The sequence below is a fragment of the Astatotilapia calliptera genome, chromosome 17, assembly GCF_900246225.1.
Source record: "Astatotilapia calliptera chromosome 17, fAstCal1.2, whole genome shotgun sequence".
Lineage (NCBI taxonomy): Eukaryota > Metazoa > Chordata > Actinopteri > Cichliformes > Cichlidae > Astatotilapia > Astatotilapia calliptera.
The window spans coordinates 14,889,817-14,913,456 of record NC_039318.1 but is presented as its reverse complement, the minus strand read 5'-3'; the positions used below and the strand labels follow the sequence as shown (position 1 = coordinate 14,913,456).

The following is a 23,640-nucleotide window of genomic DNA, read 5'->3' as shown; positions in this document are numbered from 1 at the left end:
TGCAGACAGGAAGATACTGCCAGCACCGGAAACGTGCTCGTCATCTCCGAGCATGAAGTAAGGAGAGCCTTCAAGAGAGTGAACACCAGGAAAGCAGCAGGACCAGACGGCATCCCAGGTCGTATCCTCAGAGACTGCGCATACCAGCTAGCTCCTGTGTTCACTGAGATATTCAACATCTCTTTATCTCAGTCGGTGATCCCCACATGCTTCAAAGAGTCCATCATTGTTCCTGTCCCGAAGAAACCCCACCCTGCTTCTCTCAATGACTATCGCCCTGTAGCCCTCACCTCAGTAGTGATGAAGTGCTTTGAACGCCTGGTCAGAGACTTCATCATTTCTTCACTACCAGACACACTGGACCCACTACAGTTCGCTTACCGTCCAAATCGTTCCACAGACGATGCCATCTCTCATCTCCTCCACACATCACTCACTCACTTGGACACTAGAAGGGGGAATTATGTTAAAATGCTCTTCATAGACTACAGCTCTGCATTTAACACCGTAATTCCCTCCACACTCACTACCAAGCTGGAGCATCTGGGACTCAGCTCATCTATGTGTCAGGGGTGTGTTCTGAGCCCCCTGCTGTACTCTTTGTACACATATGACTGTGTGGCCACTACCAGCTCCACCACCATCATCAAGTTTGCTGACGACACCGTCGTGGTGGGCCTGATCTCTGATAACAACGAGACGGCCTACCTGAAGGAGATTAGGAATCTGGAGAACTGGTGCCAGAGGAACAACCTCCTTCTAAACGTCAGTAAGACAAAGGAGCTGATAGTGGACTTCAGCACTAAGCAGGAGAGGAACTACCAGACCCCCGTCATCAACGAGTGCCCAGTGGAGAGAGTGGACAGCTTCAAATACCTCGGAGTTCACATCACGCAGGACCTGTCATGGTCCTGTCACATCAACACCGTGGTGAAAAAGGCCCGACAGCGTCTCTACCACCTCAGACGCTTGAGAAACTTCCAACTGCCCTCCAAGGTGCTCAGGAACTTTTACTCGTGCACCATAGAGAGCATCCTGGCGGGAAACATCTTAACCTGGTTCGGGAACAGCACCATGCAGGACAGACGAGCTCTACAGAGGGTTGTGCGGTCAGCTGAGCGCACCATCCGCTCCGAGCTCCCTGACCTGCACTCAATCTACAGCAGGCGGTGCTGGACCAAGGCCAGGAAGATCGTGAAGGACCTCAGCCATCCCAACAACAGACTGTTCTCTCTGTTGAGGTCAGGAAAGCGATTCCGCTCCCTGAAGACCAACACAGAGAGACTGAGGAGGAGCTTCTTCCCGCAGGCGATACGGTCTCTCAATCACAATCACACCACCACACAGTACTGACCCACACATATGGTTCTTACACACACACTGGACTTTCTGGACTTTGTTTTTGTACAACACTGGTCACTATATTCTTCATTTCCGGTTAATACTTGTACAGCTGCTGTTATTGTGTATATATTTATTTAGATTTAGATTTCTTCATACATTCTTATATAGTTCTATATTGTGTATTGTGTATTTTGTTGTACAGTTATTTTATTTTCAACTTTAATTTATATATTTATCTTTATCTTATTCTTCCCAGTTAAATTTACCCTTCATTCTAATTTGTGTTGTACAGTTATTTCATTTTTAACCTTAATTTATATTTTATTCCTTCCTAGTTAAATTTACCCTTTTTAATTTTTCATATTTATTTCCTATCTTATTCATAGCCTTTTCCTTTTTTGTTTTCTTTAGATCACGAGCAGTTGTCCAAGCATTTCACTACATATCGTACTGTGTATGACTGTGTACATGACAAATAAAATTTGAATTTGATTTTGAATTTGATTCAGGTGTGCTGACCCAGGGTGAGATCTAAAACCTGGGACACTGGTCCTCGTGGACTGGGATTGGGGACCCCTGACTTAGATGTTCACTGACAAACTTGTGATTGGCCTGTACGTGTGCCTTCAAATCAAATCAAATCACTTTTATTGTCACATCACATGTGCAGGCACACTGGCACAGCACATGCGAGTGAAATTCTTGTGTGCGAGCCCCACAAGCAACAGAGATGTGCAAACACAACAACACAAACGAGCAAAATACAAGAATGGCCAACCTGAAACTAATAAATATATGTACAATATATAATAGTGTATGCATTTCTGGATGTGTATACTAAATATTTTCCTACGTGTGTGTGTGTGTGTGTGTGTGTGTGTGTGTGTGTGTGTGTGTGTGTATACACACATTTTTACAAATTAAATAGTAAAAAAATAAAATAATAATAATAATAATAATAAAATATATAAAATATACAGAGTTGAATATGTGCAAAACAAGTGGCATTTATATACAGTGTGGAGTGCATAATGTTGAAGTTCCAGTAGTGAAGCTGAGGTGTCTATGACGTGTTCAGCAGTCTGATGGCCTGATGGAAAAAGCTGTCTCTCAGTCTGCTGGTTCGGGACCGGATGCTGCAGAACCTCCTTCCTGATGGAAGCAGTCTGAACAGTTTATGGCTGGGGTGACTGGAGTCCTTGATGATCCTCCCCGCTTTCCTCAGGCAGCGCTTCCTGTAGATGTCTTGGAGGGAGGGAAGCTCACCTCCAATTATCCGTTCAGAGCACCGCACTACTCGCTGGAGAGCTTTGCAGTTGTAGGCGGTGCTGTTGCCATACCAGGTGGTGATGCATCCAGTGAGGATGCTCTCAATGGCACAGTGATAGAAGGTCCTGAGGATGCGGGGGCTCATGCCGAATCTTTTCAGTCTCCTGAGAAAGAAGAGGCGCTGCTGCGCCTTCTTCACTGTTTTGTTTGTGTGTACTGACCACGTAAGATCCTCAGCCAGGTGTACTCCAAGGAACCGGAAGCTGCTCACTCTCTCCACAGCAGCGCCGTTGATGGTGATGGGGGTGTGTACTTCTCTGCACCTCCGGAAGTCCACTATCAACTCCTTTGTCTTTGCGATGTTGAGGGTGAGATGGTTGTCTTGACACCAGTGGGTCAGGGCGCTGACCTCCTCCCTGTAAGCTGTCTCATCACCGTTGGTGATAAGACCCACCACTGTAGTGTCGTCCGCAAACTTCACAATGATGTTGGAGCTGTTAGTGGCTGTGCAGTCGTAGGTGTAGAGTGAGTACAGGAGAGGGCTCAGTACACACCCCTGTGGAGCACCAGTGTTCAGTGTGATGGGGGATGAGGTGATGCAGGTTAAGGCGCTGCAAGATTTCAATCCATTACAGCATTGTATGTTATAAATGATGTTCTTTGTGACTGTGGTCCCCTGTGTAACAAGCTTCTCCCATGTAGTTTTGGGAATATCCACCACCTTTTTTGTGATAATCATTCACCCCATGATTTTCACGGAGCTCCAGATCAAGGGCGATTGATGATCACCTTATTACAAAGGTTCATGCTCATAATCTTGCAGCCCATTCCAGCACCGTGCAGATCTACAAGCACTTTTTTCTATGCTTTTTCTATCTAAGTAACATTCACATATATGCACACTCCAATAGATGCATTGGAGAGCAAATTGGGGCTCAGTATCTTGCCCCCACTTGCTTTGGCTTGCAGAGTGGAGCAGCCAGCGATTGATAAACCAAGCCTTCCCTTTAGCGGATCCATTCTGTACTTCCTGAGCTACAAGCACCCCATTAAACATTTAGTTTGATTAAGTTTGATCAATCGAGTGTCTTACAAAAAGTAAGACATGACAAGAAACTTACAGAAAGAATATATGACAGAAACACTATCCATCAGTGACCACAGGGTGATGATTAAATAGTAAAGCCTGGGGATCATCACTAGTCTGTCTCCAAAGCAAACTTAATGAAAGCAAAAATGTACAGCTTTATTTCACAGAGCCCACCTTCTCCCATTCATCTCCTCTCAGACCCTTATAACCCCAGAGGCCCAAAATGCCACGCCACAACATCGCTACCTTCTCCACAATAAAACTACCACTAACACAAAAGAGGCAAACACACTCAAGTTCAAACCACATGCCCACCCTCTCCTCCGCATACACAAAAACGCTCACCGAGTTAATGAGTAGCCACAGTTTTGAGTAGTTCTCTGTCATCAATGTGTTAGCACCTCCAACCATGCAGACTATCATCAAATGGCACAGCGCGGAGAAACAGGAGGGTGAAAAAAAGAAATCACTGCAAGGTTTCTCTTAAGAAGATTTAACTTTGCATATTTCAGTCAAAGGAGCTTGCAAAGAAAAGCGTCTAGACTTCTTTAAGTTGCTTGAAGACGTTTCACCTCTCATCTGAGAAGCTTCTTCAGTTCTAAGGTCAAATGGTGGAGAGTCCCAGATATAACATATGCATATTTAACATATGCATATTTTTTGCATATTTCAAACATTACACTTGTTAATCAGCTCTTTCATGTGCTTTAACAACCAAAGTTCTTCCAAGTCTCACTGACTAATTATGTACATAGATGTATTTATCCATTCATCACTGACTTTTGAGGATGGCGTGTATCTACAAATCTGTCAGCAGGTAAAGTAAGGTCTAAATTACAGACAGAAAAACTCAAACCTCTGTCAACAACATGGGCATAATTGAGAAAACGATTTCTTTAGCGTAGACATGCAACTATATACCACTGCAGTTAAAATTATCTGGATTTTTAATGGGTCCAAGTCTGCTTGTTAAGTCGTTTTGTCACATGACCAGAATTCTCAAGTTGGTTCACACTGCATGAATTTCAGCTTGAACTATTCACACTCTCTCTTCTAAAGTGTACTGCTGCTGTTTCACAAAAAAGCATTATAATGGGAAATAAAGTGATTTTTACTGTGAAGAAATTATGGAAAAATGAAAAGAATTGGTCACGTTAATACTAACTGCACTTCTGGATTTATTGATCAAACATTGATCAGGGACAGGCATGATGAGTAGTTAAATAAAGATCTGCAAGTGATGGGACTGCGGACTGCAAACTCCACAAAGTAAACGACTCCTGCTTTATGACCGTGTTTGGCTGTGCTGTAAACAGTGCATAAGTCACTCTTGTTTTTAAAGCAGGGGCTCCCAGATTTACACGAAGTATCAAAGTACGCTTGTTTCAAACAGTAACCTAAAGTTTTGCCAGGCCAACCATGAATCAAATTATTTGAATTCTATTATCAACTGTCATGGGTAGTTACTCTTACTTAGAAGGAGAAGCTTCTGTTTTAAGTTGATGACATATGAGATATATATATATATATATATTTTTTTTTTTTAGGGGTGCAACGATACTTGTATCGATATTGAACCGTTCGATACAGTGCTTTCGGTTTGGTACGCATATGTATCGAACAATACAAAATTTTTAATTTATTTTATCAACTTTTCATCTGACGATGCTGTCTGTGTTGAGAGCTCAGTGGATCTGCGCTCAACTACTCTGCCTAGGCTGCACTGTCGAGCACAGATTTACTGAGCGCAGGGCAAGCTAGCAAGACAGAAGTTAAGCTCTCCTTGCAACATGGCAAACTGAACCTCCCCCACCCTCATTTGGAACTATTTTGGTCTTCATGTGAAGTATGACCCTGAAGGTAAGCGCGTCATGGACAAAAGTAAAACAGTATGTCGGATGTGCCACGCAATGCTCAATTACACGGGTGGGAACTACTGCATTAGCGCAGTTTGCTCGTTAACATGTTGACGCTGTCCAGCCTCACTCACAGGGCGATCCGCGGTAGCTCGTTAACGGAGATTTGCCGTGTTGTGGCGTTAACGTCATTTCAGATTTACGCTGACAGCACTAGTGGGAACACAACAAATATGACTGCACATTTACGCCGACATCATCCTAGTGCAAAGACAAGTGGAAGCAGACAAAAACAACAAGCACGCATGCTACAAACTACCCGAAGTCATTTAGACAGCCGTTAGCACATGATTCTCCTTATGGGGACCTGATATGTTCAATATGCTGCTGAGAATATAGCCCAGAAGAAGCGTATAGTATAGCTTTTATTTTGGAAAGAGCCATTTCTCTGTAATAAACTCTCTTCTCCAAAGATGAGTGATTTCTCGATCAGAGATTTATTATTTTATCCCTTTGTTGTTTCAGCAACATTCAATTTAAAAACTGTGCGTTTGAGTATGTGTGTGTGTGTATATATATATATATATATATATATATATATATATATGGGTTATACCTTTGTAAATGCTCAGAATGTTCCTGTGTTTTCATAAATGAGTGCCTACAGATAAAGACTGTCTAATTTCTTTATTCCAGAAAGCTTTCACTCCATTTTTCATGCCTGTAATGCTCGTACTCATCTCAACCTAACCCACTTACTGTCTTTCCACAAACACTCATCTTTGTCCCAATTTTCAACTCGCCTTCTCTTCGAAAAACTTCCAAATATTCCACTTTCCCCTTTTTCAGATCCTCTGACTTGCACACTTATTTCTTTCTCAGAAACTTCAGCATTTTTCAGCTACCACTTCTGCCTTTCATGTGTTTTTATTCTATGCATTTCTCACTCTTCCAGCTTATTTTCTGTTGTGTGTGTGAAGTTTTTAAAGGGTTTAGCTCATTTGATTCCCTCTACTGCTTCAGCAGAATCCCCCCCACCTGCCCTTGTTGTGCCTCTTCTTCTCCAAAGCTTTCAAATGATCTAATCTGTCCTACTTTCTTTTCCCGTTAACCTCCTTTCACTTTCACATACCTCTGCATCATCTCCTGCTATTTTATGTCTTCCCTCATCCTCTCCAAGAACTCTCACATTTTTTTCCTCTCTCAATAATATTTTTACTTTCTCTCATTAAACCAAACCAAACCCAGTCTTTTTTTCTTACAAATCCCCCTATGCTGATTTCTTATCTTCCTCCCACATTGTTTTCCTTTAGGTTGTCTTGCTTCACCTCTTTCTTTCTCAAAAACCTTGAATGATTTCGTTCTCCACCCATAATTGAGCTTTCTTTGGTGAACATTTTCACTGATCCTTCTTTTATTTCCCTGTCTCTACAGAGCTTTTGACACATCGCCACATTTCTCTCTCTCTCACTACTTGTCTTCCTTCTCTCTGTGGTCATTAGCAGCTTTGCCAAAAGGCAAACAGAGTGTAGCAGCAATATGCAGTACATCAATGTCCTACTTAACTGGCCTGCTTTTAGATCCAAGTCCTTCTATCTAGGCCAGGGTCCAGTGTGAGGCTCAACAGGTCCTTTGGTGTTCCACTGGCTGAGAAAAAGCACCAGCAAAAAGCCTGAGCTGTAAAATGTCTAACATTGTGTGGAACACATGCTTTGCACAGATGCTGGTTATTGCTGTTGGGTCACTTTGAAAAGAAAAATATTTTAAAGTTTGCTTAATGTTTATGGCACCATCTGAAAAATTTGAAACTGACGAATATAAAACAATTAACAGGTTGTGACCACTCTGACAGGCTTTAAGCTAAATGCTCATGTAAACATGTAGAATCCTAATGTTAACTGGTAATGTTTTTAGTGGTCCTCAGTCATCTTTTAAGCCCAACAATCAGCAGCTTGTTCAACATGCTACAAACAGACTCACAACAAAAGGAGAGAACACATTAAAACTTCAATGATTGCCAGCTACAGAACATAAAGCTGGTCTTCTGACTTCCTACAAGCATGAATACAAAAACTGTTTAGTCACAAAATTGGTCTAAAGGTGCTATCACATAGCACATCGCTCTGAAACCAGTTATTCTATTTTATTCTATTCTCAGTGGATGGTGTCATACAGTGATGCACCAAGAAAAGCACAGAAATTGGGAGCTCCGGTAGATTATGAGGACAAAGTTTGACAAACGCGCAGTTAATGTGGCTCAATTGAACTCCCATTGAACCCAGCACGTCCTGTGTGGAAGTCCCATGATGTATACCACATTTTAGCATCACTTTTATTTGAACTTGAACTGAATATCAAGATGTATTCACCGACATTTAGAATTAGCGTCTCAGACCATGTTTCTACATCCTGTGAATCATTTTGCCACCATGTGGGTTGTTCAACCCCAACCTTGAAATCTGCTACTGCTCTGAATCATCTGGACATCATCTCACTTCCACCAGTCAGGATGAGACTCGTCACTAGGCTTGACTGTGATGAGTCAGTTCTCGCAGGAAACTGCGTAACGTTTGACTGAGTTCCCCCATCCAGCAGCCTCTTGGGTAAAAAGCAAGCCTGCTAAGGGTTCATGGGATTAATGCCCAGAATCTGTCTGCAAATGTGAAATCACAGGATCGTGAGACGTTTCCTGTTTGCTCTTGGATGGCATCTGCTTTTCTATCGCTCACTTCCATCCGTGTGTGTGTGTGTTGTGTTCTCACCCAGGCGGCTGCCATGGCGCGGCATCACCATGAAAGATCCCAGAGTGCCCCCGATGACGCTGTGTGGCCGGCGCAGGGGCGGCTTCTTGAAGGAACCGGTGTACTGGTGCAGAAAGGAGTGCATGCTGTGGGAGGTGGGTGGGCGGCCATTCCTCATGAAGGGCTCTGAAACACAACAAAGCTAGTGTCAGGATGTCTGATTTCATGACACCCAGATGCTCCACAGTGGAATCACAAATCCTCGGGTGCACGCACGGAGCACCAAAGAATATCACGTCCCATCTCCTTCAACCTTTGAAATGTGTTGGTTATGTGACATGCATACTGTGCAGCAGAGGTTTGTTTGAACCAACAGAATTTTATTTAACATTTAAGTTGAGATCCAGAAATGTTAAAAAATACCAACCTTCAGCCTCAATTACAGGGAGATGGGTAGAAATAAACATGAGACGACATCAAATATTCTCCAGAGTTATGTAATGCCCAGAGTGACAAACCTATGCTAAGAGGAGAATAATACCACAAATAAACACACACACAAATACTCCGTGAGTCAAAGACTGAGACTTCAGGTTGTTTTATACAGATTTTTGTGCTCTTGGTTCTGTATGATGTCAAAGGGATACCTAACATGATCCCCTCATGCTCACAGAAGTCCTACACACTGTGCAAACCTTGACTACAAAGGTTGATATAGAGAGCGAACGCTCTATGAGCATTTTGGTCCTTCTTAAGAAATGAAGTGATCAACTGACATAATTATCTTGCTTATTACTTCTAATCCAACTAGGTCTTAAGACTGCAGTTGCGAGGGTACTTCTTGTTCAGAGAGGTGTGCTACACAGCTAGTTAAAGGCTTAGAGGGCTATGTTGAGCTTAAAGTCAGAGTTTCCTGTGTCACGAAAGTGGCTCTTGTGGTTTAAATTCAGCTGGAAGCGCCACATCTTTTCAAGTTCTTTAATTTACAGCATGTTCTAAGTGCCATATAGATTATGTTTTGGGCCAATAAGTCTTATATGTGCAAGATGTCAAGCTGCTCCTTGCTGAAACCTGAATGAAGCACCACATTGACACAGGAATATCTATATGTTGTTGAACTCTAATCTGCTGTAAAAGTCTCTTTTACATTGCTGGAATTGTAGCAACTAAAACAGATAAAAACACACAAGAATAGATGTTCAATCAGTGAGTTTGATTTCAACTTGAACTGCTGACATAATAAAGGGATTTCCACATGGCCTTTATTAGGCTGTGGGACAGTAATAATGTCTAAATGAATCCAGTTTAAAGTTTTAGAAATCTAATGTCCAGCTGTCACCTTACAATTCAACAGTAGCAATTCAACTGGAATTAAAACATTTATTTTAGCGCTGTGTGAGAGATTAACAGTTTTGTGCAGCACTCATCTTTTGTCTTATTTACAAAACTGTTGTGCTTTACTGGGTTTTTAGGCTTTGTCAAGCCAGCTAATGCAAAGAAAGCTTGGCTGTGAACTGTATTTGCAGTGTACCCTTTCTGCTGCTGTCAAAAATAGAGGAGTCAAGAGTATGCCCCACTGCAGGACGGGACTAGATTGCCTCTGGGAAAGCAACTGAATGATAACGACAATCGCCATGATAAGAACATGACCGGTGAGTCAGCCAGTGGGGAAACAAGAGAAGGGAAGGGCTAGAGGCTTTCAAAATAAGATTAAAAAAAAAAAAAAAGGTCTGTGGAGGTTTGCAGTCTACTCCTAAATGATAGATGTCAGTACTGAGAAATGATTCACCTTTCATTGCTTGAATAGCAATTAGAATAAAACAGCGAAGTCAAAATACAAACAAAGTAAAAGCAGTTTTGTTTCTGTTTTTAAGTTTTCTGCTCAATGTCCAACTATTCCCTTTGGGAATTACTCTCTGGGAATGCCTCTGCAACCACGAGAATAGACTTTCTCTAACCCCAAAATTAGAAAGAAAAAAAAGGCATCTAAAATAATTTTCTAAGTGGACATAGTCAAAGGAGCTTGCAAAGAAAAGCGTCTGGACTTCTTTAAGTTACTTGAAGACGTTTCACCTCTCATCCGAGAAGCTTCTTCAGTTCTAAGGTCAAATGGTGGAGAGTTGGTGTGAGATTATCATTCCTGAGATCATCATTCCTGAGATCATCATCATTTCTCCACCATTTGACCCTTAGAACTGAAGAAGCTTCTCGGATGAGAGGTGAAACGTCTTCAAGTAACTTAAAGAAGTCCAGACGCTTTTCTTTGCAAGCTCCTTTAACTACAATGACCTGGATGACTGAGAACCTTCACAGACCTAAGTGGACATAATTTAAAAAAAAGAAACAACAGCAAACCGGAAAAAAAGGATTGTAATACTGAGGGAAAAATGGCCAAGTATACAAATATTTGAAAGCATAATGTGGGGCTCTCTCACAACAATTAAGTTCCCTTTCCTCTAAGAAAACATTACAAAACACTTTCTCCCATATGGACCTTTAACATACATACAAAAACATCAGACACTGTTTCATTCTGCACTTGATTCGATTGATGGGAACAGAAAGTTCCAACAAAGTCCTTTAGTGCATCCTCCATCCATTTTCAACTGTGAGCGGATGGATTTTGCTAACGTTTCAATCATGATGCTGTCACACCAAAAAAAAGTTACAAACTAAGTACACATTAATGAAGTGATTAATGTTCATTTATCCTGACAGCTGTCAATCAAAAGCAGCAGCCACTTATGGTCATGTGTCTATCAACCCAAAGGTTCACTGGAGACGTGGTGTAGCACATATGAGGGAAAAGCAGAAAAAGATTGGATGTCTGTGAATGATCATTCACTATGGACTACTTTCTGATCGTCTGAGAAGCTCTCAGTGTGTGTGTGTGTGTGTGTGTGTGTGTGTGTGTGTGTGTGTGTGTGTGTGTGTGTGTGTGTGTGTCTTTAAGTGCTCTGCTCTTACTCCTCTTACATAACTCGGTAGAGAGGTACTTGGAGGAAGGCCTTTACAACTGTTACTGACACACATGCTGAACTTTGTCTTCATCAGCTTCAGAGATTTATAATTTAGAAGTCCCTGAGAGATGTCGAGATACAAAACCCCCGTGTCCTTCTAGCTTTTACATATCAGCTGAAGGGCATGCACAAGAAAACACTTAGAAAAATCAGACTGGTAGAATTTTCTACGCTGGTGCAGATCAGGCAGGGACTCAAATCAGAGATTTTTTTAATGGAATTGTAACCCTTTTAAAATGAATCATCCTCATTTTATTCACTGCAACTAAAATATGTTTTTACCATTTTGTTCTTTTGTATTTCAACATTTCTATACGTTCATATCTTTTTTAGAAAAGGATTTGTAAAAAGAAAAGGTGAATACCGTTGTCCTTGGTGCCACCATCTTCAATGGTCATTTGCTCAGCCAGTTCTGACAGAGACTCGTCGATGGTCTGACTGGGGCGGAGTGTTAATGACAGACGCTTCTTAATCCTCTTCATCTTTTCCATAACAGGGCAATGTGCGGCCTGCAGGACACACAAAAACACAGAGTCAGCTACAAAAGAATGCAACATTTAGAAGACTGCTTTCATCTGTGCTGTTATTTTGTGTATTCTTGTGCGATGTTGAAGATTTTGTGAGCACCCGTACAGTCCAAAATATCTCCGCTCATGAATAACTCAAAGCTCCTTTTAATCCAATATTCATTCACTTTGCAAATGCTTCAACAGTACATGAATAAACCATGAACGAAGCATGAATAAAGGATGACCATCATGCACTTGAACACAGCTGTTTTCACTTACACACACGCTCACGCATTCAAACGAGGAGAAATTAATGAGCGCTAATTGACAGAGTCAAATCAGTTTGCCGAGACACACGTACACGCTGTGCACGGCTGCGAGCGCCTGCCAGTGTTGTTCCAGACGAATGTATTTCTGTTGACGCAGCAGTTGTTCAGGTCACAGGAAACACCTTGCTCAATCTGCCTGAAGCCAGACCGTGTTCATTGTGTCGCTGCGGTATCGCCTCGTCAATGTGTGCGTGTGCATGAGTGTGAGTATGTGTGCGTGCACTTATGAGGCAGGCTGAATGGAGGAAATGCAGTGAGGAAGCAGCGGCAGCAGAAATGCCCTGCCCATGCTGCCTGACCCTCGGCACAAAACACGCTAACCCCTGCCGTCACCATGCCTCTCTTTTCATTTCTCTCTCAAGGTCGTTAGCTCCCTTCATACTCAGGAGACCCCATCTGCCTGTCCACGCACGCACGCACACACACACGCGCACCTTCACTAATACATCATCCATGACACCGCACAGCGAAAATGGCTTCAGTCAATATCAGCACATGTGACTGTAACCTCACCAACACAAAACCATAATGTTTGTTTTGTGCGTTAACTAGGCCTGAGAAAAATATATATTGCAGCATCATCCCAGACTGCAGTGATGTGTGATCAATAAATGCTGAAGATTAAAAACTATTTAATCTTGGCTATAACACTGATCTCGCCCCCTTTGCTATCAGTAAATGCTAACCAACATTTAGTGATGCCGTTCGCACATCAACATCACACAGACGTTTTGCTACAAAACAGAGCAGGTTAAAGGCTGTTGAAGGTCTGACTGGAGTACCACTGTCTGTGTCAAATTACAATATTACTGACAATATAATTATGCAAAATAATACAAAAATAAAATATTTTTTAAAATAATTTATGCAAAATAACTTTAGGAACACTTAGTTCACTGTGGGTCTACCAGGTAAGCAGCAGGTAAAAACGTTACACCTACCAAGCTCTCAAGTGTTCTCAGTTACAATACATGCTTTCCTCCAACAAAAAACAATGTTTTTGTTTACTCCATACAGTTTGGCTAACAAGATGCAAAGACTAAAAATGAAAAGGCAGGAAGCAGAAACAATCACGACCATGAATGTCAGTAAAAAACACTGAAGTGAAACTAAATAAGTGCCAAAATTTTGCATAACTTTTCTTCTGTTCATTAATTGTGTTATGTGTTATTTTTAGTGCTGTCAGCGTTAATCTTGTTAAAATGACGTTACCGCCATAACCGCATTAACGCGACAAATCTCCATTAGCGAGTTACTGCAGATCGCCCGTGCTTGGGGCCGCACTGCATCAACGCGTTGGCCCAATCCAAGGAAACCGCGCCGTCAGCTGCAGTGATGAAGACGCTCCGCCGCCCCCTCGTGTTGAAAAGAGAGCTGAGTACAAAAGCAAAGCCGTCAATCTACCAGTCGAGCTACAACCGTAACCTATGGTCGCAAGCTTTAGGTAGTCGCCAAAAGAACAAGATTGTAGAAACAAACAGTGAAAATGAGCTTTATCTGAAAGGCGGCCGGCCTCTTACTCAGAGACAGTAAAGAGTGCAGTTGAGAGTAGGGCTGGGCCATATCATACTGTTCACAGTAATACCGGTATAATGTTGGGCAACAATAAGAAAATGAAATATCGCGATAGAATATGGGTAAAACGCGCATGCGCAGTGCCTTTGGTTTCATACGCACATGGCGAGAAAAAAAAAGCATGGTGGCGACGGAGCATGAGAAGGACGAAAGCGGATCGTTGAATGAAACGGATGAACCAGAATTGGTTTGTAAAAATGCTGCAACTTCAGTGGTGTGGAACTGGTTTAGCTTTCGTCTGTCAGATACACAACAAAGCACTATTTTTGGTAGAGCATGCTAGCAGGCCGTCGTTATTACAGTGTTTTTTGGAAAATACGGCACACTTAAAATCAATCCTTTGATTTTTCTGAAAATCGACAGAGTCCCTTATAATCCCGTGCGCCTTATGTATGAATTCTGGTTGTGTTTACTGACCTTGAAATGATTTTATGTCGTACACGGCGCTCGAAAATCTGTCAAATGTTTTAGTACGACTTTGCTAAGCTACGAACCTGCACAGCTTGATGGATTGTTTGAGCATTACGGCTATCGTAGGCGGAGCCTCGCGGAGTGATACGTACTGTGCTTCATCATAATATTACCGTATTGTGTGTGTATAACCTGTTTTTAAGTTTTGCAGATATTATACATGGTTATGCTGAGGATATGTTGGCTAATTTCCACTGGAAATGCCTTTTGGTTAAACTGTCAGCAAGGATTTTGCATTTGCACTGTTAAATTTTCACATAACTTTAATGCACATAAAAACAGTGAAAATACATTGATGTTTTTTTGGGGTTTTTTGCACTAATAAAGTTGTGGAGTTGTAAAGTATTTTGTCTAGTGTCAATTATATCGTCAGTTATATTGTTATCGCAAACTTTCAAATGTATAAAATTATAATATAATAAAGTATAAATATTTTTGGTCATATTGCCCTGCTCTAATTGAGAGGTCCTCAAAGTAGAACCACTACTCCACACAGAAAGGAGCAGGTTGAGGTTATATCTCTCGGCTGGACTGGGGATGCCTCGGCATTCCCCTGGATAAGCTGGAGGTGATAAGGTGGCTGAGGAGAGGGACGTCCCCTCTTCTCTGCTTAGGCTGCTGCTCCCTGCGACCCAGGCTCAGATAAACAGATAAAAAGGATGGACTGATTGGTGCGTGCATGGATGTTGTTTCTTAAAAAGACTTTACTCATGTGAGTCACCAAAGTATATTTTCTATTTTTTAGCATTTGTTCCTACTATTGGACAGTTTTTGCCACCCCCACTGTTGCCACCCAGCTCTGGCTGTATTAGAACTAAAAAAATAGTTGAGCTATTGCAAACATGCTAAGGTACTGCTCACAGAGATATTAGAGTTTTATTTTGGCAACTTCTTTTATTTATTGCTTTAGCATTTTTTAGAATAATTTCCCATCCAATCCATCTATAGTGGGTTTGTGTTGAACTTTAAACTTAAATCTTTTAACGTGTGATTAGCCTCCTTTTCAAGAGGAAGTGTGTCATGCTAGCCCTGGTGGCTAAATCAGCATGTAGATCTCATGACTACAGACACAGATCCACAAGGGAAAACCCCCCACAAAACAAAACAAAACAAAACAAAAAAACAGACTTAAGTACACTGAAAATCCAGCTAGTTAAAGAAAAAAATATTTTTTCAATGCATAAATAAAATGACTGCATTGGAAAACACTCACACAAACGCATTCTCTCCCTCAGACACACACATTCAGTGTTATGAGATAAGCGCTCTTTGTCTCCCTTACAGAGAAGTGTAACAGAGCCGGGTTTTATCTCTGCAGCAAACCAAAACAAAGAACCTCATGTGACGTGTGTGTGTGTCTGAATCTGTGTGTGTGTGTGTGTGTGTCTGAATCTGTGTGTGTTGAAAATACAGCATCTGGCACATATGAGTGATGTGTGTGTGTGTGTGTGTGTGTGTGTGTGTGTGTGTGTGTGTGAGTGAGTGAGAGACGGGGGTGGGGGGTTTCAACATAAAAAACAAGCAATCTGCCAATGACAGAAAGACACTGAGGGAGTGCACCACAACTTTCTCTCTTTTTCATCATCAGCATTGCAAAAAAAACCCCCCACTCTTTCTCTCTCTCTCTCTCACACACACACACACACACACACACACACACACACACACACACCTGTGATCCCCCATTCCTCTTGGATGCCTCCCAAGTGCATCCAAGGTAGTCTGGAGGAGGGAACTTCAAAGGACAGGAAGGTGGGAGGGGGAACTAGGGACGAGACCTAATTACTGGGCTAATTATTATACTCGCATTCTCCTCGATTCCTCGTCTTCCTTGCCTTATTTCCCCTTCTTTCCGTCTTCCCCCACTTCCACACGAGAATGAGGTAACAAAATGGAAAATATGGCTTTAGATTTGATTTCAGAGAGAAGTGGGTGAAAGTGTGAATTTAAAGAGGCGGAAGAGTGGGAGGAGATGGAAGAGGACAAAATGGGCGAGAAGGAATAGGGGAGAGAAAGTGAGTTTATTTCAGTGAGCGGAGCCATAATGGAGCCTTTGTGTTTGGTTAAGAGCCATGAAATCACCCAAGTGACTGCAAGCGTGTACAGTACTGTCAAGAAAGATTCGCTGGTCGGGGTGGGGGTGTCCAGCCTGAAATTAGGTTTGGTTTCAGTAGCTACAATTTAGCATATCACAGGCTTGGGAATTGAAACTGCTAGCACTCCCGGTGACCACTGAAGTGTGATTCCCAAATCCTGCTAGTCCATGTTCTCATTGTAATTACACAATATTTATTCACTAAAAACAAGTGCTCTTTAGAGCCTACCCAGTTAAGCTTACATGATGAGTGTATGTTTTTCCTTTTAACTGTGTTTTTATGGCATACTAGGGTGTCCTGCAATACTAAAGGGGGGATTTTACATAGCCTATATGTTTATTGTTAATTCTATTACAACACTGTTGCATGGTTCAAAGTATAAAACAATCCTATCAAGGGCCTTCAAGCTGTTTCAGCTCCACCTTCCTTCTGATTGACTGCCACTCGCAAATAAAAGGTTTTAACAGTCGGTGGGTACAACCTGCAATGACCATATTAGGAATATCCACTCTGACTGACATCACAGTAAGAGTAGAAAATACTTTCTGAAGCTGAGCCTTCAGTTTTTGCTGCACAGGGAATTCCTTCTACATGTGGTCACCTGAGTATTTAAAACTCTGGCCATGTTTAATATAAGCTACTTTTAACCCGCTGAGTAATTCTACATGTGTTTCACAATAAGGAAATAAGGAAAAGTATAACTGAGGTGTCTGTAGCTCAGAAGGTAGAACAGGTCATCTACTGATCGGAAGGTCGGTGGTTCAATCCATGGCTCTCTGCATGCCAAATATCCTTGGGAAAGATATTAAACCCAAGGATATAAAAGTTGCTCTCCAATGCATCTCTCCATCGGAGTGTTAATGGTAGTTAGAAAGCACTCGAAACAGTCCACGTGTGAATAGGTGAATGTGGCATGTTGTATAGAGCGCTTTGAGTCCTCTGGGAGAGGAGAAAAGCACTATATAAGAATCAGTCCATTTCCCTTTTGCTCCAAGTCCAATAACAGGCAACTGCAGCACAATCCCAACTATTATACTTAAAATCGTATGCATCTTGCCGCCCCTCCAGTTTAATTATGTGATAATTTTGCAGCTCTCTCTATAAGTATAAAAAAAACCCTTGAAAATTAGTTTTTTAAAATAAAATTCGGCTAACTAATACAGAAGACATTTCCTGCATGTCTGCATATAAGCTCAACACATCAAGAAAAGGTCACCGTGTAGCGCTATCCAGCAATTAAACTTTCTAATGCAATTAACAGCAGAAAAAAATGATGTCTGTATGATGTGATCTTACTGGCTACTTGCCATGCTGGAGCATTTGTTTATGTTGAATTTCAATCAGAGGGAGCAAAACAAAGCATGGGATCCAACACTCAGTTTGGCAACACATGATGTCACTCCATTCAAAGTGAATGAGAAGCGAGAGCATTGAAAGCTGAAAGCCATCTGTGTGAATCCTCCCTCAGTACCCTAGAATGGACCACTGTTTTCTTGCTATCTGCTCTAAATCAGACACATACATTTTCAAGTTCACTCAGTCCATTTGCTTCCAGTCCCACTTGGTAATGTGTGGATCAACCACTCGGGGCAGATAACACATCAAGCACAACAGACTAACAGCTGGTGTGCAGAATATTTACAGCACAACTAAATGGAGGATTTAAACAGGATTTATTCAGTGACATTGCCGTTCCTGTTATTAATATTGTTTGTTCCCTAATTCACGCAGTCACTGACTGCATTTCCCCAAACTGAAGCCCTGTTCTCAAGGCCATTATTTAAGAGGAATTATTTAGTTTCAGCTTATCATTTACTGTCAAAGTGAATTCTGATCCTACTAAAAACATTAACTATACTTATGTCAATTTTTTGAAGTCTGTGCATACGCTTCAGAGCCTAAGCTGTTGTACAAACACCATCAGATGCTATTTTTATCAGCTTATGTCAAAAACGAGCTGTCCTTTAATACTCCTCTCCGTTCTATAAATGTTTACAGACGTGACAGAATCGGAGCAGGAACAATGAACAGAGGGAGAGTTGAACAGAAGGTTAAATAGTCACCAGCACCGCTTCTTCTCAAAGGGAAAAACAACAGCTAATATTGTTAAAGCAGTTTCTCAAAATAGAGCCTCTCATATGAGAATCACAACTGCTTTTAAAATAGATAAAATCATCAGTTTCTTTTTGGAGAGTGGACATAAAGGAGCCAGGACTGAACGGGACCCAAACGGGAAAGTGATGTCACATGCCACACTGATCTGCTTATTAATGATTAAGTTTTATTTGTGGTTCATCCCTCAAGGATTATCGAGTCATTGTGTGAGCTTTTGGGTTTGTGTGATGAACTGCCTTTTGACTAGGCCATTCTTACAAAACAGAAAGTCTCAATGGGACACAGTAATAACTTGGTACTGATGTAAATGGTCTAAAACAGCAAAATCTCCCGATACAAAACCAAAACGTTCAGATTTTACCTTTTATTTCTGTTTTTTAAAATCCCAAAAATGCTTGTGTTCAAAATTAGAAATGCATATGGTGAATAAACTAAATGATTAAACATTCCTACACTTGCTAGACAGAACCAGACAAAGCAGTCAGTAAGCAAACCATTCATATTTAATCCATTGTCCAGATGATGCCATCTATTTGGGACATTTTAGAGGACGGGATGTTTATTTTTAAATATCTGTAAAAATTTGGGATTATGTTAACCACTAAAATTTGGCTGGCTGGATAATTATACATGTTTCTGTTTAATTTAGCTTTATATGAACTACAATAATAATTATAGCTACTTAAGAGCTTTTGAAGGTCAAATATGTAGCCTGAATTTTTTGGCGTACGCACTTACTAAAAATGATCCCTAACAAATACAAATACTCCTCTTTTACCTCCACTACTGTGGTGTCGATGCTGGTGCCTAAATTAGAACCAGTTTCCTGCATTTCCACAGAAAACGGGCTTAGAGTCGTTGCCAAAAGCAGGCACAGGCAAGGCACCACAAAGCTTTGTGCTCACAGTGAATGACATTTGATAGAAAATACAGTACATATCAATTTTGGAAGATTTCTTTAGTTTTCTACATGTAAAAAAAAGTGTCTTGTAGCTTAGGTTTTAAAGCTAGGAACATGGAGAAGCCCAAGTATTACTCATTTAGTCACTCTTTGCTTTTCTCCTTTTATGTATAGCGTTGATCAAAGTGGCCTGTAATCTTTGATGTGACACGTAAGCTTAACGTTGCCGTCATCCAAACCGTTCACATTATCTAACACCGCATCTGTTTCACAACATTTCCTTTATTTGCAGATTGTGTAATAATTCAATTGTCGAGTGACATCTATCTGGCTCTCTGCTCCATTTCTCCCACATTTGCAGGCTGCTCGCTGCCTACAGATGGTGGAAGTCACAGCTCTTTGAATGAGATGGTGACAAGCGCCATAGTCGGACAAGTTTATATGGAAAACAAAATACAAATCGCCCAAAACAAAGCTCGAAGGCGAAATCCAACCTCGCGCAGGTGCTGACTTTTCATTTTCCTTCATTTACCACTTAGGATAAAAGATGCGCATGTCTGCCTCGGGCTTCCTTACACCACTCATATCATCAGATCACAGCAGGGCGCACACAGACACCAGGGAGTTTCCCCTCACACTGCTGGTATACGTTACAATCAAAGTACCACCATCTGTCTTACACGATGTGCACGAGGACAAAGACTTCAAACAGATGAAAGGATGTCCCTTCCCTAAAGCCAACAGGGTGGATGAATCCCTACATCTCACTAAAACCACTTTGAAATCTGCCAATCTTTGTTTTGGAGGCTTTTAAACACCAACGAAAATTAATTAAAGAAAAATTATTCTGATCTGCAAGCATAGCGTCACTGCAAAACTATTAGCACTGTCATCAGCTTTCAAGCACGCATTTTATCTAAAGCCTACTGAGTACAGTCACAAGTATGTGTTTGTGAGCCTATAAGAAAACACACACACACACACACACACACACACACACAGAGAGCATCAGTGCTATTGCCCAGCGCAGTGGGCGCTTTTCACTGAAAGACCCTTTGTTTTGTTTGTCTAAAAACTGAAAAAAGGAGCTTCAGCATGACTGACCCAGAGGGCAGAGCTGAAATAACCCTGTATGTGTGTGCCTGCAAGTGCACAAAAGCTTGCAATGTTAATGAATGGGAAATGACCAATGAGCATGAGTGAAAGCATGCCTTTGGGTGATGAAGAGATGTAGGAGGAAAACAGGAACAAGTGAGAACGGTTTCGGTGGGGATAAAAAGTGAAGTGAGATTGAAGTTAGCTTTTCTAGTTGACACCAGAATCACCCACATGGTCATTTGCAATGCTAATGTTAATGCACCATCACAGCACTTCAGAGTGCTGAGTAACAGGAAGAATGTAGTATGATCGGAAAAAGAAGAAAGAACTTCTTGCAGCAGCAAATCGAAGTGATCTGTAATCTGTTGTGCCATGTGTTAAGTGAGTTGTACTGTACATTGTGACTGAAAATGCTCCAATTTAGATAAAATGTGATGTAACGAGAGTCTATAACCATGTTTCTGCTTCCATCTCTAAAATAATATACAGAGGAACAGAAGCATGTCCACAGGCTCTCAGTCGCAAAATGTATATGCTAAGAGGATGCTGTGTACAATTTCAGTTCAGCACAATTTCAGTTCAGCCCCAACCTTCACAAATGAGGTTGGGGCAGATGGCTGCTCCTCTTTGAGTCAAGTTCTGTCAAAGGTTTCTTCCTGTTTAAAAGGAGTTTTTTCTTCCCACTGTCACCGAGTGCTTGCTCCTAAGGGGTTTTCTCAATAGAACAAAACAAAACAAAAAAAATGTGTGAAGCTAACAGTAAAGTGCTAACAGTGAATATGTATCTATAGCAGGGGTAGGCAACTCCAGGCCTTGGGTTCTGGTGTCTTGCAGGTTTTAGATATCTCCCTGTGTCAACACACCTGAATCAAATGATTAGTTCTTTACCAGGGCTCTGGAGAACTTCAAGACATGTTGAGGAGGTCATTTAGCAATTTAAATCAGCTGCGTTGTATCAAGGACACATCTAAAATCCCAGGACACCGGCAGTCGAGGCCTCAAGTTGCCTACCCCGATCTATAGTATTATGTGACGTGTGTGATTAAAACCCATTACCTGCATCATACACTGACCAACCCTCTCCTTTTTTGAAACCAGTTTCCTTCACTTTCACAGCTGTCCCGTCACGTTATCGTCTCCCCAATAAAACCTTAGTTGTGTTTTGAGATTTGCTTTTTTTTCCTACTTCCATTTTGTTGTATTCAACTTTTTGGGTGCTTTTGCAACACTTTTTCTATGTGCAGATGTTTTCTTAAGTTGCAGTGTATTTGACCTCTCAGGTCCACCTTAGCACCGTTTCTCAATTGATAATTAGAAAAGTTTGCACATATAAACGGAAGTTTGATGTTGCAATAAAGTCTTCACATGTTTTGGCACAGACAGATCAACATTTTCCTTAAACTTAAATTAGCTTTCAAAGATTTCCTGCAGCAACCTGGGAGACGCAGCTCTGGGGCAACAATGAGGAACAGCTCAAAGTTTGGCGTTAGAAGCTAAATTAATGTTAAAATTCTAAGTGTTGCTCTTTTCAAATCCACCAAACGTTGTTAATAAAAAATAGGAGACCTTGAAGAAATTGTAGGTTTTCACTTTTGCACAGTTGTGTGGCTTTGGTTAGTCAACTAACCAATTAAAATACCAAAGCCACACAATAACACCACCTAACTAATAACAGAGGAAGCAGTAGCAGAAAACTGCTGTGTTTTATGAGATAAAGTGACTTTTTTGTCACTGGGGTCTGGAGGTATCTAACAGCTTTACTTCTTTGTTGGAAAGAGCTGTCTGACGCTACGTAAAGTGATAAAGATGTTCTAAATATAGTGTACACTTAAACCAGCATTGATTCTTTTAGGTGGCTCTAATCTATTTTGCTCCTGTCTGCTTGGGGTCTTACCTGCAGCCCTGTACTGTAAGTAACTTACCGCTCAGAATCGTACTGCAAAGATATAAAACTGCCCCAAAATGAGCAAAAACAGGATATGCTTATTTTAAACATCAGATGGTTTTTACAAATTTTCCTGACAGTGCAGCTGCTCCTGACTGAGACACCAACTGCTTTTGACCAGCATGTTTAAACAAAAGTGATTTTCATATCTCACATGTCATTTTTGTATTGTGTAAGGCCATTCAATCTAAAAATACTGAGCTATAATTTCTGTTCCCCACTGCCCAGCCCTCAATTTAAACACTGTGTTTATCAAGGTCTTGTGTATAGTGCAGCGTAGGATGAAGCATGGCATTCACATAGCTTTGACATCATCAGTAATCCAAGTGAGACAGGATTAAGCCCGAAGATGAAGCTTCAATTTACTAAGTGATCTTCATTATGACCTTCAGCTACAGCCTAACCTGAACAGAGCAGAGAGTCCAGAGTGTGGAGAACTAATCTTAGCATATAAAGAGTGAAATCTGGAGCAGGGCAGCAGAATTAGATTGATTTCAAGGCTGAAGAGCTGCAGACTAAGGCGGAGCAGTGTGAGGATTTGATGAGAGAGTAAGAGAGGCTGTTGGGAGATGTAGACAAGACGATGAACTTTGATGGGGTCAAAAATTTTCCCACGGTATCAACAGTGATAAAGTATTTTCCTGGGTATCGGTATCAAGTTTGAAATTCTAACATCGTGACAATCCTACTAACAGGTGTGATTACATATCCCTTCTGGCATGGGCTATCCTCGAGAAAGAGTTACATGTAGGCCACTAAGACTTACATTAACAAATTTAAAATTTTAAGTGTAGAAACAAAACAAAAAAAAAAATACTGTATTGTTTTTTCGCCCAAGAAGAGTAAAACAGTTCATATAAAATGATCAAATGTGATCATATCAGTTAAATGGATGTGAAAGTGTACCTGACAAATATCTCAGTTTGGTTTATGCTTCTAGTGTCTACCTACTGTATCAAAACAGTCCACGCTTAATTGCTTCCATTAAAAACAACTAAGTGATAATCTATGACAGAGAGACATAAACAAAATGTGATCCTGAAAGGAGAGAGAAAGAACAAGGAAGAGAGGAAGAAGAAGAACGCAGATCTTGAGGCATAATGGGGGAGATGGAAAGAATGAAGATAAAGATTGAGAGGAAGAGTGCGTTGGAGTTAATTTTAGGTGAGAAAAAAAAAAATGCCGCAGGGTCTGTCAGCTGAATACACACACAAACAAACATATGTTAACACAGCACATAGAGCACCATTACCCCATAGCTCTTTTTGCCACATGACACAC

General features: G+C 41.2%; 1 protein-coding gene across 2 annotated transcripts in view; it reads right to left on the bottom strand.

Annotated features, from left to right (window-relative positions):
- The window catches only part of cdk17 (cyclin dependent kinase 17), a 54,826-nt gene that overhangs the window by 15,469 nt on the left and 15,717 nt on the right, over nucleotides 1-23,640 (bottom strand). For both annotated transcript variants that reach the window (XM_026146066.1, XM_026146067.1), the window contains exons 2-3: nucleotides 11,685-11,829; nucleotides 8,322-8,486 (exon numbers count right to left, since the gene is read on the bottom strand). In XM_026146066.1, the coding sequence (XP_026001851.1) occupies nucleotides 8,322-8,486; nucleotides 11,685-11,811 (292 nt within the window). In that variant the 5' untranslated portion in view covers nucleotides 11,812-11,829. The remainder of the gene's footprint in view (nucleotides 1-8,321; nucleotides 8,487-11,684; nucleotides 11,830-23,640) is intronic.